The sequence below is a fragment of the Sphaerodactylus townsendi genome, linkage group LG04 (assembly GCF_021028975.2).
Source record: "Sphaerodactylus townsendi isolate TG3544 linkage group LG04, MPM_Stown_v2.3, whole genome shotgun sequence".
Lineage (NCBI taxonomy): Eukaryota > Metazoa > Chordata > Lepidosauria > Squamata > Sphaerodactylidae > Sphaerodactylus > Sphaerodactylus townsendi.
Window position 1 is genome coordinate 136,572,428 of NC_059428.1, and position 16,670 is coordinate 136,589,097.

At 46.3% G+C, this 16,670-nt stretch overlaps 1 protein-coding gene across 4 annotated transcripts in view; it reads right to left on the reverse strand.

Annotated features, from left to right (window-relative positions):
* Window positions 1-16,670, reverse strand: part of ENOX1 (ecto-NOX disulfide-thiol exchanger 1) — a 334,756-nt gene that overhangs the window by 157,634 nt on the left and 160,452 nt on the right. For all 4 annotated transcript variants that reach the window (XM_048493487.1, XM_048493488.1, XM_048493489.1 and 1 more), the window contains 2 exons: window positions 15,226-15,432; window positions 9,796-10,029 (listed from right to left, as the gene is read on the reverse strand). In XM_048493487.1, the coding sequence (XP_048349444.1) occupies window positions 9,796-10,029; window positions 15,226-15,432 (441 nt within the window). The remainder of the gene's footprint in view (window positions 1-9,795; window positions 10,030-15,225; window positions 15,433-16,670) is intronic.

Genomic DNA, 16,670 nt, shown 5'->3' on the forward strand with positions numbered 1-16,670 from the left:
AGATTTTCCAGCTGAGACCACAAAGCCATTTTGTATGTTTGTTTTTTTACAAACTGAACGTACATGCATTCTCTACCTGTGATGCAGGTACAGTCACAAGTGGTTACGCACACCAGGGAGCATGGATCAGCCACCACGTCTCCCCACAGCTCCACCCCCATGAAACGTATGAAGCCTAAATTACAGACTGGTGGCTGAGGGCACACAAAGAGAGTGACGGGCCCCTTTTTCTTCTTTTCCTGATTTCCTTTCTTTAAAAATTTTTTGTTTGTGTGGCAAGCCACCATGAGGCTCCCTGACTTTTTCACCCAGCAATTCATCTTCTTGCTACTCCCTGCCACTATCTTTTGCCGTGATGGATGGGTATTTATTACTGCAAGTCTGCAATTGAGATAGGAGTGACCACCGACTCTGGTGCCTCCTTTCTTTCCTCTGATCCACAACTAGGAGCTGGCTGGCATGAGGCAGTGGGGAGAAATATAGCAGAAGCTTTCCTTGAGGGAGGCTTCTAGCTGCTTTTCTCTTTGCTGCAGAAAAGCCACTGTCTTCCTCTAAAAAAATGTGTTCTAGTAGTGTAGGGATAGGTGGAGGAAGGGGAAAGTGAGGAGGATGTATGAGTCTGAAATTGTGTGCATCGAGGAATGCTGCTGTAAATTTCGTTGTGCGTGCACAATGTCAATAAAATTCTTATGCTTATGCGTAAAGAAAAAGGCCAGGCATGCCTACACTAACTAGGCCTTGCAGGACTTCAAACCGTTCCGCAGGGTCTGCAAGACAGAGATGTTCCATGGGGTTTTTGGTTCAGGCAATGCATTTATTCCAAATTCCATCTGCTGACCTCCTGACCTGTAACCACCGATGCGCTCCTGCCACCTGGTGTCACCCCCTCTGTTATTTTCTCTCACGTTTGGACAATGGGGGTCTGGCTTGGGGTGAGCTGGACTTTTTTTCATAGGTGTAGGTTATGCGTTTGCCATCTGAATCTTGTTGGAAGTTAATTGTTATTGAGTTGGTTTTATAATGATTTTATAGAATGTTTTTAAACATGTATGTACGCCACCCTGAGCCCGGCATTGGTTGGGAAGAGTGGGAAATAAAGTTAATTTAATCCTCCTCCTCCTCCTCCTCCTCCTCCTCCTCCTCCTCCTCCTCATCATCATCATCATCATCATCATCATCATCATCATGGGCACCCCCCTGTTGTGGGGAAGGGGCTTGTGTGCTTCGATGATGTTGAGAGCTATGCTGGAGGTATATTACCAGAAGGGGCTCCCATGCCAGACAGGTCTCAACTGAGAAACCAGACTAAGAGTGTCATATCGAATCGGTCGTTGCGCGGGTTAACAAAGGCCGCATCACATGCTGGGGTCCCTGGGCATGCGTCGACAAGTGGGCTACAAGCGGACCAACCATCCAAAAGAAAGAAGTATAGTGCGCTAGAAAATCGTACCATCATGGCTTATTACTACAATTCCGAGCCAGAAAAAAGAGGATACTTGAAGCGGATGTACGAACTATGGAAACAACACTATCCTGATTCGAATATCTCTGAGCAAAGACTGGCAGATCAAAGGCGATTCATCATACAGAATAAAGTGTTTACAGAGATAGAACTGGAAGAAGTCCAGAAAAACTGTGAAAAGACATCAATTGTAACACCAGAAGAAAGAACAATACATACTCCAGAAAAAAAGGAGAGATAATAGTAGAACTGCTAGATGAAAACACCAGTGTAGGGGAGGAAATAATAGTACTACCACCAGTGAAAGTTGCCATGGAAAAAACTGATAGACTGACAGAAAGACAAAAAGAACTAAAGGAAAAGATCATCCAGTATGGATAATCAAATGAGGAAAGACACTTCAGTTTTGGAAAGATTTGTGGGAAAACGAGAAGGATTACAACAGGAAGGCGCAATGGATAAAAGATTTTGAGAAAGATGTTGGCCAAAAACAAATGCAAGAGCTGGAAATAACAACTGATATGATAACAAATCGAAGCAAAAAAGTGAAAAACTGGACGGCACCAGGACAGGATCAATTGCATGGCTTCTGGCTCAAATACCTAACCAATTTGCATCCGACAATGGCCAAGCAGCTCAATGAAGCCATGCAAAATGGTGAAATCGATCAATGGTTAACAACTGGGAAGACGTACTTGATTCAGAAAGATCCAGCCAAAGGAACAACACCTGGAAACTACATGCCAATAACATGTTTACCGACGATGCTCAAACTGCTCACCGGCATAATAGCAGATAACATCATGGACTACGTACTTGGAAGCAAATAGCATCCTGCCGGTGGAGCAAAAAGGGAACAAAAGAAGGAGCAGGGGTACAAAAGATCAACTCCTGATAATGGAGAACTGCAAGAATCGAAGAATAATACTTGCATATGGTCTGAATCGATTACAAGAAGGCATTTGACTCACCGCCCCATAGTTGGATCATGAAATGCTTGGAAACAATTGGCATCAGCAAAAACATTTGAGTATTCACTGAAAAAGCGATGAGACCGTGGAAAACTGAACTGACGGTTGGAAATGAAAACTTCGGAACAGTCAATATTAAATGAGGAATTTTCCAAGGTGATTCACTATCACCCTTACTGTTTATCATTGCCATGATCCCACTAACAGTAGTTCTAAAGAAAACAAAGTTGGGATATCAAACGGCCAGAGACTCAGAAAAAAAATCTCACACTTGCTGTACATGGATGATTTGAAGCTGTACGGGGAATCAGACAAAGAAATCCAGTCATGAGTGAACACAGTCCGCATATTCAGCACAGAAATTTCGATGAGTTTGGCCTGGAAAAGTGTGCCACTGTGGCACTAAAGAGGGGCAAGGTCACCGAAAGTGATGGGACTGAAATGCCTGATGGCCAACTCATCAAGTGCAACCAAGAGGCAGCTTATAAATACCTGGGCATTTTGCAGCTGGACAACATCAAGCATGGGCAAGTGAAGACTGTTGTCAGCAGAGAGTACACCCAGAGGGTCAAGAAAAATTTGAAATCTAAATTAAATGGTCCAGGAAAGCATAGTTTCACCAAAAAAAATGAAACCCAATGTTTAGCTAAGCTATACTTGACAAGCATCCCAGTCAATACTTCTATCCAACTAGGGAACAATCTTTGATTTGATTTATTACATTTGTATACCACCCCTCCCTATATAGGCTCAGGGCTTTGCTAAGATCTCTGAGGAAAATAGGAAATGTTTGGCCAGTCCAAAGAACAGCCAAGACAACATCAAGTAGGCTTCGCATCTGACACTTTGGACAGGCGAGCAAAGCCTCAGCCTCTTTTGAACAGGTGGGCACAGATGAAGACTGGGTCAGCAAGAAAACATCTGGGCAATCAGCTATTGGTGGACTGTTATGAGGGGGATGCACCCATCGGGATATCTGTCTTCAAGGAATTTCCTAGGCTCTCCATGAGAAAGAATGGAGTTTCAGGCCTCTTAGCCAATCCATCCATCCATCCATCCATCCATCCATCCATCCATCCATCCATCCAGCCATCCATCCATCCATCCATGCATAAAGGCAAGAGCAAGGCAGGGGAGTGTGTTGTACAGTTGTGGTGATGGATTTGAGTCCCTCTGAATTAATTTCCTCCTCAAAAGTTGCTCACTACAACTGGCCGGGCATCCTGGCAGAAGGGAACTGATTGCTCTGGACAGGGAAAACCATTACCTGGATGCAGGAAAGCATTTGGGGGAACAACAAACAATTGCTGCACACTTCTTGGGTCTGCCATTCTTGACTCGTCCAGACTGTCTTTCCCCACCCAGCCTGATTAAAATTAAGATGGTTGAGCTTCTTGGGGTGGGGTCCGTCTTCTTTCAGGCGGAGAAGGGTTTCTTTTATTTATTTAAAACATTTTTGTGCCGCTTTCCCAACCTATCCCAACCACTGAAAATAACATTTAAAATAATAAAGTCATTCAGGAAACACACACGAACAAAAACCACATTATTTTGTATCTACAAATTATAGATGGTCAGCTCTTCTAACTAACTCAAGAACATCCAGCTTTCAAGCACCAACTACAGAGGCAGTAGATAGTTGTACTGTTGTTTGTACACAGTCTGCCCTTTTTTGCCATCAAGATATGTGTTCTCTTTTATCTGACCTTGGATACCAGCAGTCACTGGGAGAAGAAATGTGGACATCCTACAGGAGTGGTCCTGAGTGCCTGCTGAGCAATCAAGGACTCGGGTGGCATGCTGGGCGTTTTCCCACTTACCAGTAGCTGCGCGCTACTGCAGGCAAGTAGCAGGGGGTCCCCCGGCACTCCCCGCTACAGGGGTGGCGACAACGCAGCCGGCCCAACGCTGCCGCTGTTGCGCCCCCTCAGCGCGCGTCATTTCTGGCGCTCTTCCAAACGGCGCCTTTTGATGATTCTGTGCGGGGTCGTGGGGAAGCCCGGGCGCGCGGCATAGGGGGGTCATGGCAAGTGGGGAAACGCCCGCTGTCTCAGCTCCCTCCAGGCAGAAGGAAGGAAGGCTGCTGTTTGAAATCTTTCACTCCGAAGCAATCAAATATATGGGTATCAAACTGTCTCTCATCAAGCTACCTGAATCTTGCATAAGCAACAGCCACACTTAATTCATGCTGTGGCTGTTCCCGTCTATTTATTTAAATTTTCAATCTGCTCTCTCTTTAGGGAATAATACTGTATCTGGCAGAGGCAGGCTCAGAGTTTTAAAATTTTATTATATGATTTTTCCACCCCCACCCCCAAACACCTCAACTGCATAAGAATCATTTTATGGAGTCATAAAAAAGCAAAGAGATGAGGGACTCTGCAGTTGTAGAACTTTACATCCGAAATACTTTAAGACTGAAATCTCATTTGAGGCCTTGGGTGACCCACTTGCGCTGCAAAGGCCTCCACAAGGCCAGGCAGCTGCTGCAAAAATAAATTGGTCAAGGGCAGCTTGGGAAGAAAACGGCTCCTTGTTCACATGAAGCATCTTCAGCAACAGAAATTGTGCTGCACTGTTTCAGACAGGAAATACAACGACGTTCATGAGAAGCCCTTCCTTTCTATGTGTTGCATGCTCAACACCAGTATTTCCCCAGTCTTCTGCAGCCTGAGAGAAATCCCAGAGGCTCACTTCTCAACTGCAAGTCAAAAATTAGATGTGTTAGGAAGGGATCTGCGTGGCTTTATTCACAGTCACAGAGAAATGTCTTCTTTTAATGGGAAATGAAGGGTGCAGCTGAGGGGAGTCCAGCTCTTGTCCTTGCCATGCTCCTTTGCTCAAAGCATTTTTTTTTCTCCCAGCCTGGCTGGAAGCAAACATCTAAGGCCATTTCCACACAGCCAAAATATCCTGGGGTGAGCAAGAAAGATATTCCTGTGCAGCCTAGAATTCCGCATGGTGCCCAGTGCTAACTCGAGCCTGCCCCACTGTTGCCTCACGATATTTACCTTAGCCTGGGATTTTCAAAACCCGCCAGTTTGGAGGTTCTTTTAAAAAATTCCGGTATGACCCTGCTTGTGCCTGCTACCGTGCAAAAACCAATCGGGAGCAGGACCGGTTTATTTTTCCCACCCAGCCGCCTGATTTCCCTGCCTGATGTTCATTCAAGCTGCCACTCAAAAACAACAGCCAATCAGAATGCGGGACACTGGGCATGCTCAGTCAGACATGCTTCCGAAGTAAATACGGAAGTCCCGTACTTGTGCAGAGAAAACTGCAGCATTTCCTCCCAGTCCTAACTCTTCTCCTGGGAAGAAGTGGTGAGCTGTGTAGAAGAAGAAACAGGGATAAATTAGATGTGGTATGGAAGACCCTGGTTCAAACCCAGTATAATTGTGCTGTGCGGAAATGGCCTAAAACAATGGACAGCAGGGAGAGGACGGGGGAAAGGGCCAAGGCAGGCAAGCTTCCCTCCTGGGACAAACTGCAGATGAGCCATCTGATCTCTGCAGAATGCAGCAGGCCTGGCAGCCCAATACTGCAGCTCTTTTTCCTCAAGGGTACGAACTAAGGTTGCCAGTCTCCAGGGGAGGCCTGGAGATCTACCAGATTTTTAACTGAACCACAGAGATTAGTTCCTCTGGAGAAAATGGCTGCTTTGGAGGGTGGACTGCATGGCATTATGCCTGTTCTTCCCTCCCCAAACCCAACCTCTCCAGGTCCCTCCCCCAAATCTCCAGGAAGGTCAGAACCCAGAGGGGAAAGTAGCAACTGACTTCTTCCCCTTCTGCTCCAAATCAGCAGTTCGAATTGCATAAACAAGAACAGAAGGGATGCTCTTGTTCCCTGCAGCCCAAGAAGTTAAGGGGGGGGGGGGGCAAAGCTGCTTGCTTCTCTTCCGACCCCCATTCCTCAGCTGTCATCTCGGGCTGCAGAGGAGAGGAGACCCCTCCCACTCCCTGCAGCCCATTCTGTCAGCCCCAGCTGCCTTGAACAAGGGGTAGGGTTAGTGGAGAGAAAAGCAGGCCGCTTCTTTTACCACCCCAAACTGAGAACTGGGCGGGGGTGGGGGGAGTACTCGCTGTTTCCTGGGTTCAGGGGCTGACTTTGTTCCTTCAGGATTGGGGATAAAGGGTAGTATTTGGAGAGCGGTGTCCACCTGGTGCCCTGTGGATTGTGAGGGGTCACAGGGGTGCTCCTTTCCCCAATATCATTTGACATCTGTATGTGACTCCTTGCCCAGCTGGTGTGGAGTTGTGGGCTGAATTCTTACCTGTATGCTAATGGCACCCAGCTGTATCTGCTGATGGAGGACCAGCTGGACTTCCCTCCAGAACCCCAAGCCACATGTTTGGAGGCTGTTGTGAAGTGGTTGCATCAGAGATGGCTGGAATTAAATCCATCAAAGACAGAGAGGTTTTGTGTCTGGGGGTGGGGTCCGCAGCCTGCGTGTGATTTTTGACGCTTCTTTTGTCTATAGATCCCCAAGTCACACAGATGGCCAAATTGGCCTTCTACCATCTTCACTAGACGAAGCTGCTAGTTCCCTACTTGTCTCATCTAAACCTAGCCACAGTGATCATTGCAACATTCCTCTCCAGACTGGATCACTGTAATTCCCTTAATGCTGGACTTTCCTTGAAGTTGCTCTGGAAACTGCAACTTGTTAAAAATGCAGCAGTGAGGGGCCTTATGGGGACCTCGTTACGAACACACATGACCCCTGTGCTCTGCCACCTGCATTGGTTATCAGTTGAATTCCAGATCAAGTTGAAGGTGTTGGTATTAACTTTGAAAGCCTTGAGCAGTCTGGGGCCCTCCTCCCAATATCACCCACAAAGGGCAATACATCCAGGTGATCCCTGCAATCAGCAGGGAGTTTGCTCCTCAGTCTCTCCAGTAGAGTTTGCTGCGAACACAGCAAAATTTCCCCAGGTGGAGTACGGAAGCTGCCTCCCAGCTGATCCTTCGTGAGTTGGCTGTTGGGTTCTGATGGCTGCAAGTTCCTGCATACAGCCTGTTGACTATCTGGCAGCCCAACTGCCACTGGCAAGCAGAATGTGAGCTGAACCAGCAGCTGCTTGAGCATCTTTACTGGAAAAACAGAAGCTTATTTGTCACAGTTGTTACTGCTTGCGGACAGTTTGGGTATGTGACAAATGACAGCAGGAACTGCGAACTGTGAGATGGATCCCTTTGTTTCTTTGACCGCAGCTGTGCATGAATCATACGCCCCAGCCTCCGGGCTCCACGGGAACAGCTGATTTCCAGGCTTATCAGCCAACTGACAGGGACTGCTCTATGCTTCTTCGGAGTGTGCAGGTGATGAAGGTGGAAACCTGCGATATCCCAGATATTCCTGGAAGCAAGGTGAGTGGCAGAAGATCTATTTTATGAGTCTTCCCTCTACAGAAGGGACGCTTGCATGGACATTGGAGGCATCCATTAAAATAACTGCTTGTACTGGGGATCAGAATGGGCTTTTAGCAAAGTCATTAGCTCCCAGTTCAACTCTAAACTGTCTTGTGCCATCAGCCAGTCACTGTGGGGGCAAACCTGGGTTGGCACATAGATATAGAGCCCCTCTTTGAGATGGGCAGGAAGTTCTGCACTGATCAAACCTCACCTGGAATACTGTGTTCGGTCTGGGCACCACAATTCAAGAAGGATATTGACAAGTTAGAACAGGTCCAGAGGAGGGTGACCAAAACGGTGAAAGGTCTGGATTCCATGTCCTATGAGGAGAGGCTTAGGGAGCGTCAGGATGCCTTAGCGGTGCTGGGGCAGCACTGTGGGCTTATGGGGGATTGGGAAGATTGGTCTGGGTTTCATTTCCTGCAGCTTACCACCAGGTGCTGGCCAAGGTCAGCTCCAACTGACTTTGGCTCTTATCCAACTGCCTGCAGAGCAGCACCAAAATTTCAGGGTATCTTTAGGAGACCCTCCTGCTTACACCACCCAGGTTTGGTGAAGTTTGGTTCATGGGGGCCAAAGTTATGGACCCTCAAATGTGTAGCCCTCATCTCCTATTAGCTCCCGTTGGAAACAATGGGGGATGAAGGCTCCCCCTTTGGGAGTCCATAACTTCGGACTCCCTGAACCAAACCTCACCTAGGTGATATCATCAGGAGAGTCTCCCAACAAATTCCTGAAATTTTGGTACTGGTAGCCTAAAACCAGCGCCCCCTGCAGGCCAAAAATTGAAAAAAACACTAAAAAATACAAAAAACCTACAAATGTGGGGGGGGAGCTTCGGACATGTAATGGTGGGGGTTGAACCTGAGAACCCCCCTTACCTACGTCCTTGGTATGGTTCGTCTGGAGAAGAGAGGGCTAAGGGGTGAAATGGTAGCCATGTTTAAATATTTGAAGGGATGTCAGGCTGAAGAGGGAGCAAGCTTGTTTTCTGCTGCTGCAAAGACTAGGACCAGAAGTAATGGGTTCAATGTGAAGGAAAAGAGATTCCACCTAGACATTAGGAAGAACTTCCTGGCTGTCAGGGCTGTTCGACAGTGGAATGCACCACCTCGGAGTGTGGTGGAGTCTCCTTCTTTGGAGATTTTTCAACAGAGGCTGGATGGTCATCTGTCAGGAGTGCTTTGATTGTGTGTTCCTGCATTGCAGGAACTTGATGGCTCTTGCAGTCTCAACTCTAGGATTCTAGGATTCTTGATTTGAGCAACCAACAATAAACCTTATTAACATATTCCTCTTTCAGTGGATTGTTTCTCCAGGTCAGGACTAGCAAACCTGACCTTTCTATTACCGTGACTTCACTCTGCTCACCTGAGTGGCTGGAACATCCACAGCCATATTTATGTAGAGCACTGCCTGCACATAATCAGGAGCCAACGTGGTATAGTGGATAAGAGCGGCAGATGCTAATCTGGAGAACCTAGTTCGATACTCCCCTCCTCCACATGAAGCCTGCTGGGTGATCTTAGACAAGTCTCTCAGACCTCTCAGTGGCAAATGGCAAACCACTCAGAGCACCTCTTGACAACCCTATGGGGTCACTATAAGTCAGCTGCAGCTGAATGGCACACACACACATAATCACCAGCGCAGCCGTAGGACCTTAGAGACTGCAAACTAAGACGAAGGGTTTAGCCTACAGACAAAGTTTCTGAGCATTAATTATTTGTTGTGTCTCAGTGACACCAAGAACAACAAGATAATTTGGGGGGGGGGGGACGGGTTTCAAGCACACTGTTGAACTAAAACAAAGTTGGCTGTGCCATTTCCATTTCAAACGACTTATGTCCAAACCCACCCCATAATTACAGGTCAGAAATGAAAGTAGGAAAGAGACCCCTTCTGTCAGGCATCAATCGACATCGAAAGAAACTTTCTATTTACCTTTCAGTTTTTCAGCCAGCAAAGTTGCTTCGTGTTCCGAATAATGCATTATCGCTGGTGGGGACGGAGGCCTCATTCGATCCTCTTCCATTTTGCGCCTGTGACGTTCCTCTCTGGCCAGCATCCTTTGCTTGCATTCCCATTCATAAAAATCATCTCTCGCCTGTGCAAAGTCAACATGAAGGCGGCCTGAATCCTTTTTGTCTGTGCTGGAGCCTAATCTCATGCGATAACCTGGAAAGCAGCAAGGAAAAACAGAGCAACATTTCCTTCCCTCAGATTCATATTTTAAAAGATTCATTGTAATCAGTTTCCCCCTACCGAATAAACCCTCGTGTCTGTGAATTAAGGCATCGCCACTTTTAGCATACCTAGAAAGAGTCTGTTTCTTCAAGAAACGTGAAGCCATTCAAGGACCCAACTGTATTGGAAACTGATGTTACTTCAGCTGATGGACCAAAGGAGCAATCAACATCTTGAATGCTAGATTCAGATTTTGAGAATTACAAAGCTGTGATCTTTTTAATGAGGTTCTTTAATGCTTTATTTTAGGAGCCAGGAAAAATATTTATGCTCACCCAGACTGTGGAGGTGGTGTTTTAACATATTTTAGTCTGGAGATTATTATTTAAGCTGTCAGTGGTCTGTTTTAAAAAACTGGGTTTTTACGCTGGGACAGATGTTTTAATGTTTCATTTTGTATTATTTTTATTCTTTAAATAGCCTCGGGTAGATTCTCAGAAAAGTGGGATTACATTTTTCTAAATAGAATAATAAATAAATTCTTAGGGTCTACCTCTAAACAAAAACCAACAAACCAAAAAAACCAGAAGTTGGGGGAAAGGTTCATTTCTCTGTTTGATGTACATCCAGCACCTCTGGGGCACAGCTCATATGACTACAGCATGAAAAGCTGAATCTCCAAACTGTGTCAAATTTTTAGTATAGATCTCCAAATTTAATTATTTATACAAACAGCCTGTCGTACCTCAGTGCCTTGGGACAGGTTATGGAAACGAATAAAGCAACAGAATCTGTTGAGGTACGATACAGCCTGTTCAGATCAATTAAAGACCAGCGGTGCCGGAGGGTTGCATTCTAAAGGAAATCAGGCTGAGGTGAGTATTGCCCGTGAACATTTCAGCCAGTTCCTTCTTTTTCTCCCCTTCATAATGTATTATTTATTGCTTGTGTCACCTTGTCTTTAATTAGCAAATTTAATAATTTAATAATAGTGTATAACCACTGTCTAATACCTAATGCCAATAAAGGTTATTGTGATTGTGATTGTTTAATTAGCAGTTCCAATTGTGAAATACTGTCTTTATTTCATTATTGTTTGTGTAATCTTGATTTAATGCATTTTGTATTAAATACACAATGATTTATGTATTAAATGTATTAAATACACAATGTATTAAATACACAATGATTTAATGCATTGTGTATGGTATGCATCATCCTGGTCGTTGCATGGTTTTTATGCGTCCATAATCTTCCTTCGTCGCTCCTGCTTATGGGGCTATGGGTTGCTCGACTAACCTTAGACAAACCACCAGAGGTATTAGATTGTTAGTCAGCTCATGGCAGGGCTGGTAGAGTGTGCTGCTCACTGGTTGTTTTGGTATTCTCGCTCTTCTTACCCTCCCACCTTAATTGCATCAACTGACTGTCCCCAAATATCAGAGAGCTTTTCTTTTGGACAGGCTAAACACTTTCCTCTCTGCTGTTCTGGTGGGTAGATTTCAAGGAATACGTTACTTGGATGGACGCTGTGAATGAGGGTCTGGAGCAAGTGAAACCTGGTCCCATATTTTGACTGTGTGTTGACTGCCCTTTTGAGAGGTCTGTGCATACAGCCAGTGATTGTTTCCAGGGTTCCCTTTTTTCTGCGTATTCCCCACTCATTGGTAGTGATCCTGGGACTACGTTGGCTGTGGCTAAATTTCCGGCAGCAGCAGTGGCTTCTATCAAAGGGGCTTTCCCCACTACAGAAGGGAGCTAAGGTCGACTCGGTTTCCTTCAGTGGAGGGCGATTCCAGGCTGTCCCCACAGCAACTGAGTTGGCCCCCTGGAACCGAGCTAAGTGGGTGGGATCATCTTGGTGCCTGTTTCGCTCCTTGATCGTGATTGGTGCTTGTGTTACCGCGGGAAACGGAAGCGTTCTTTTTTTACAGTTTTTACAGTTTACAGTTACATGCGCTTTCTGCCTGCCACGACTCTCCCGTTCTGCACATGCCACAAAAGCGGCTTGTGATTGGTTGAATGGATGAGGTGTCGTTTCGATGCTTCCCCACTTCGAAGCTTCGAAGCGGTATCGACCTTGTTCCGGCAGAAAAGTGTAGTTCATAACTGCGACAAGGATGTCACAGTTCTGGGGGGTGTGTGTGTGTGTGGAACTGAGACAAAACAATGTTGAGCTCGGTGGCAGTGGGGATTCACTGAGGCGAACCTAAGTAGAAACCAGTTCAACTCTGTCAGTGGGGAAAGCCCCTAAGGAAGGAAAAAGGGGGTGGAAGAATCAGAGAGTTGGGCCATGCAGTCCAAGACCCTGCCATGCAGGAAAACACAGTCAAAGCACTCTTGACAGACGGCCATCCAGACTCTGTTGAAAAACCTCCCAAGAAGGTATTTGGAAGACAGGTTCTTTTCAGGAGTGCTCAGCCATTGGACTGTCAAATAAATAAATAAATACTGATGGGATCTACCTTGAATCTTCACGAGAAAAGCAGATGACTGACGTAAGTAGAAATAAGGAAGGCAGCAAGGGGTGTGACTCAGGGGAAGAGGCTCTGCTTTGTGTGCGGAAGGTCCCACGCCCAACCCCCGGCAGCATCTCCAGTTAAAAGGACCAATCAGGAGGTGCTGAAAGAGACCCTTTTCCTCCTGAGCCCCTGGAGAGCAGCGGCCAGTCTGAGTAGACTATACTGACCTTGATGAACCGATGGTTTGATTTGGTATAAGGCAGCATCATATGTATTTTCATGCGTGAGACTCTGCTACTAAAATATTTTATCCGCCAGCATGTATTTACCACCTGATCTCTGATCTCAAAAAGCAGATCTGATTTGCTAGGTCTCAGGACAGGCCTCTAAGTGTTGGGAAAACAAGATGGCCCTGAGATGGCCTGCGAACTGGACAGTGACCCAGTTTCCTGGGACTAGACAATTATGCAATCAAGAAAAGTCCTTCACCAGACATTGCTCCGTTTCCCTAGATGCAAAGTGGGTGAGCTGGACCCTTTCTCGCAAAACGTTTCAGAACATAGAACAGCCTCACCTTCGCCATGGCAACAGCAGCCACGTGGGTTCAAGAAGAAGGGAGGCACTTCCTGTGTGCTTCTCTGTCACTCCCTTTGTTTGATCAAAGGGGCTGTCCATAAATACACAGGTGGAAACCAACTAGGGTTCCCAGCTCCTGGTTGAGAAACACCTGGAGATTTTGAGGGTGGAGCTTGAGGAAAGCAGGGTCTGGAGAGGGAAGGGACTTCACTGGGATATAAAGCCACACAGTCCATCTGCCAAAGTGGCCCTTTTCTCCATGGGAACTGATATCTGTCACCAGGAGATTAGCTGTAATAGCGGGAGATCTCCAATCTCCGCCTGGAGGTTGGCAACCCAAAAAACCAGCCAAATAGATGAGGCAGATGGCATGCTAACACCAGTGAAGCAGCAGCAAGAGGGGTGGGTGCCAGCACAGCACTTTTAGGGCCTGGGGAGGGGGAGGGGTACGTGTGATTTACTACTCTACACAGACAGTATGTAAATGGAAACAATAGGGCTGTGTCATGAATATTGTAGCGGCCATAAATTATGTATTCTATTTTTATGTCTCTCCTCTATCATGGCCCTGGAAAATTATGCTTTTCCTTTGCCACTTCAGAGGGTTTTATGTTTGAAAACATAATAAAGATCATCTAGGAAAAACAGTAATTCAGTGCAATTAAAACCAAAGCCCCCTCCTCGCACGTGGCAGTGCTAGAATACCACCGGGAGTCAGGGATGGAGGTTCACTGAAGCTTTCAAGCACAGAAGCGGAGCTGATCTGAGCGAGAAGATAAATGGTTTTAACTGCACTGGACCCCAGGTTTCTCTAGATGATTTTCATTGACGATGGCGCAACATGGGGATACGGTAGCCTGAAGTGTGCATGTTTCCACTTGATGAGGACCCGTGTGCCCCAGAGGAAAAGAGGAGCCATATTGCCCCAGGAGGCCCCTCCGCTCCTCGGAGGAGGACCTACTTGTGATCCCTGGCCCAAAAATGATCAGGCTGGCCTCGACAAGGGGCAGGGCCTTTTCAGCCCCGGCCCCTACCTGGTGGAACAGGCTCCCTAGGGAGATCAGGGCCCTGCGGGACTTACAGAGTTTCCGCAGGGCCTGTAAGACAGACCTGTTCCGCCAGGCGTTTGGCCAGCCTGGTTAAAAATACATCTACCATGTCATCTGGCCTCCCGTGGGCACAAGGGGGGGAGGGGGGGTAGCCAGACGCCATCCACATTTTAAAATGGGTTCTGTTTTTATGTAATTGATATTTAAATTATATTTTAATGTTTGTTTTAACCTGTTGTGAACCGCCCTGAGCCTTCAGGGGGAGGGCGATATATAAAACTAATAGTAAATAAAAATTAAAAAATGAATCCAGGTGAACGGACGGTGCCCTCTCAGTCTACTAGGGGGAGAGTAATATTGGATATTTTGAATAAGTTTCATTGAGAGCCTGCCAGTGTGCCACGCATAAGTAGGGTTGCATTGATTAAACGTGGTACACACACCTAATATTTGATGTTTACTAGGGGGAGAGGACATTTCTGAAACTTCGTGTAATCTCCTTCAAAGACAAAAGAAGAAGAATGTTGCAGCTTCGCTCTTTGCCTGCTTTGTTCTTTTTCTGTTGAGTGATCTCTTTGCATTCGAAACCTGAAGCCAGAAGCAGTGCAGTTCGTTCTGTCACCATTTTCTGGTGTATCTGCTGTCTACGCCTCCCTCCCTCCCTCTCTCCCTCTGCCTCGCAGCCCCCATGTCTCACTTGCTTTCCTAATACATTGGACTGTGGGGAAACAAGAGCCTGACCCCCCCCCCCCCCGACCATGCTGAAATCTTCCTCTGTCTTGCATTTTGTGCTGTTAATCTTTGACTACTAGAATTTTAGATGACTGCTCTTATTTGCTGATATTTTTACTGTCTCAGCCTTCTCCAGCGATGTGCAAACTGTGTACACTGAAGCGAGGGGAAGGTTCATTTCTCACATGGCATCCCACTGCGATAGTAATTCCAGACCAAATGCCATCCTAGTCCACCGCAGCACAAATAAACAGGAGTTTGGTGGCTAGCACAATTTCATTCCAGCAGAAGCTTTCGTGGATTAAGACCTACCGCACTTTGCCTGTCACCAAATACAAATGAAAAGGCCAGAACAACGCAGTATGTACCAGAAAGGTAAATGGCTTTATCCACCATGAACTCTTCCGCAAAACGAATGTGACAAAAATTCTTCTTGCTTTTCCGAATTGCCGTGATGTCCCCACACTGCTCAAAGACTTCCTGAATTATTTCTTCAGTAGCATTTTCTGGCAATCCTCCAACAAAAACAGTTTTACACCCAGGAGGCCTTTCTCTTGTTGAAGGTGGTGGAAGATCTAAGAGAAAATTTAAAAAAATTCCATTTTATTCATAATGAATTTTGAGACAGAAAGTAAAGTAGCCTAGTTACTAGCAGCCCCTGAATCACTCAAGATTCTGCTAATCAAACCACACCTCCCCTCAGAGTTTGGATGGCTGCTTCCAAAGGATTGTGGATAATACTGAAAATACTGAGAACCGAAGAGTCATTTTAGTATTAAAACATCAGAGGACACCTCCATTTTTGTCCACAAAAATATTAAAACAGTACCTACAGTGATGTTTACTTCATGAATCTGAATTGTTCATAGCCAACCAAAACTCATTGCAACAAAAGGGGGGGAAAATCAATCAAACAGCACCAAAAATCAGCATCCACTGCTAGAAGAAGAAGAAAAAGAAGAAGAAGAGTTTGGATGTATATCCCCCCTTTCTCTCCTGCAGGAGACTCAAAGGGGCTTACAATCTCCTTGCCCTCCCCCCCCTCACAACAAACACCCTGTGAGGTAGGTGGGGCTGAGAGAGCTCCGAGAAGCTGTGACTAGCCCAAGGTCACCTAGCTGGCATGTGTGGGAGTGCACAGGCTAATCTGAATTCCCCAGATAAGCCTCCACAGCTCAGGAGGCAGAGCTGGGAATCAAACCCGGTTCCTCCAGATTAGATACACGAGCTCTTAACCTCTTACGCCACTGCTAGTTAGTCAGTCACTCATTTGGTGGCAGAGGGACAGGTGTCAGTTTCTGCAGTTGCTGCTCTGTAAGTGACATATTTACCACCTATAACTGCACCAATAACAGCATCCGAGGGGACTTTTCTCCTTATTATGTTCCTCACATAGCAAATCACTTTCGAAAAGGAAGAACTTTCAAAAGCAGTTTGTCACAAGATTTCTGGTGCCCAAGACAAAGGGCCTCTTTGGAAGCAGGCTGATGTTCAGCAAGTATTCCGTTTGCACGGACACACAAACCTACACACACAAACACACACACACACACCAGCCTCTCACTGACAGGCACCCGCCCTCAAGACAATGGGCTGGCCCAGAATTTTCTCCTAGATAACACACAGCTTGTGCAATGCTCGAGAGAGTCATACAAATCCATTCATGCCTTGCAGCCTATGTATTTTGGCCTAACGAGTACTGCAAATTTGAAAATGCAGCACAGTGAAGGCCTCATTGTGCAATTCACACCAAGCCTCTTCCATCCTATCAGACTTCCCATAAGATTTCCCAGTACAATTTTCTTTCACCTAA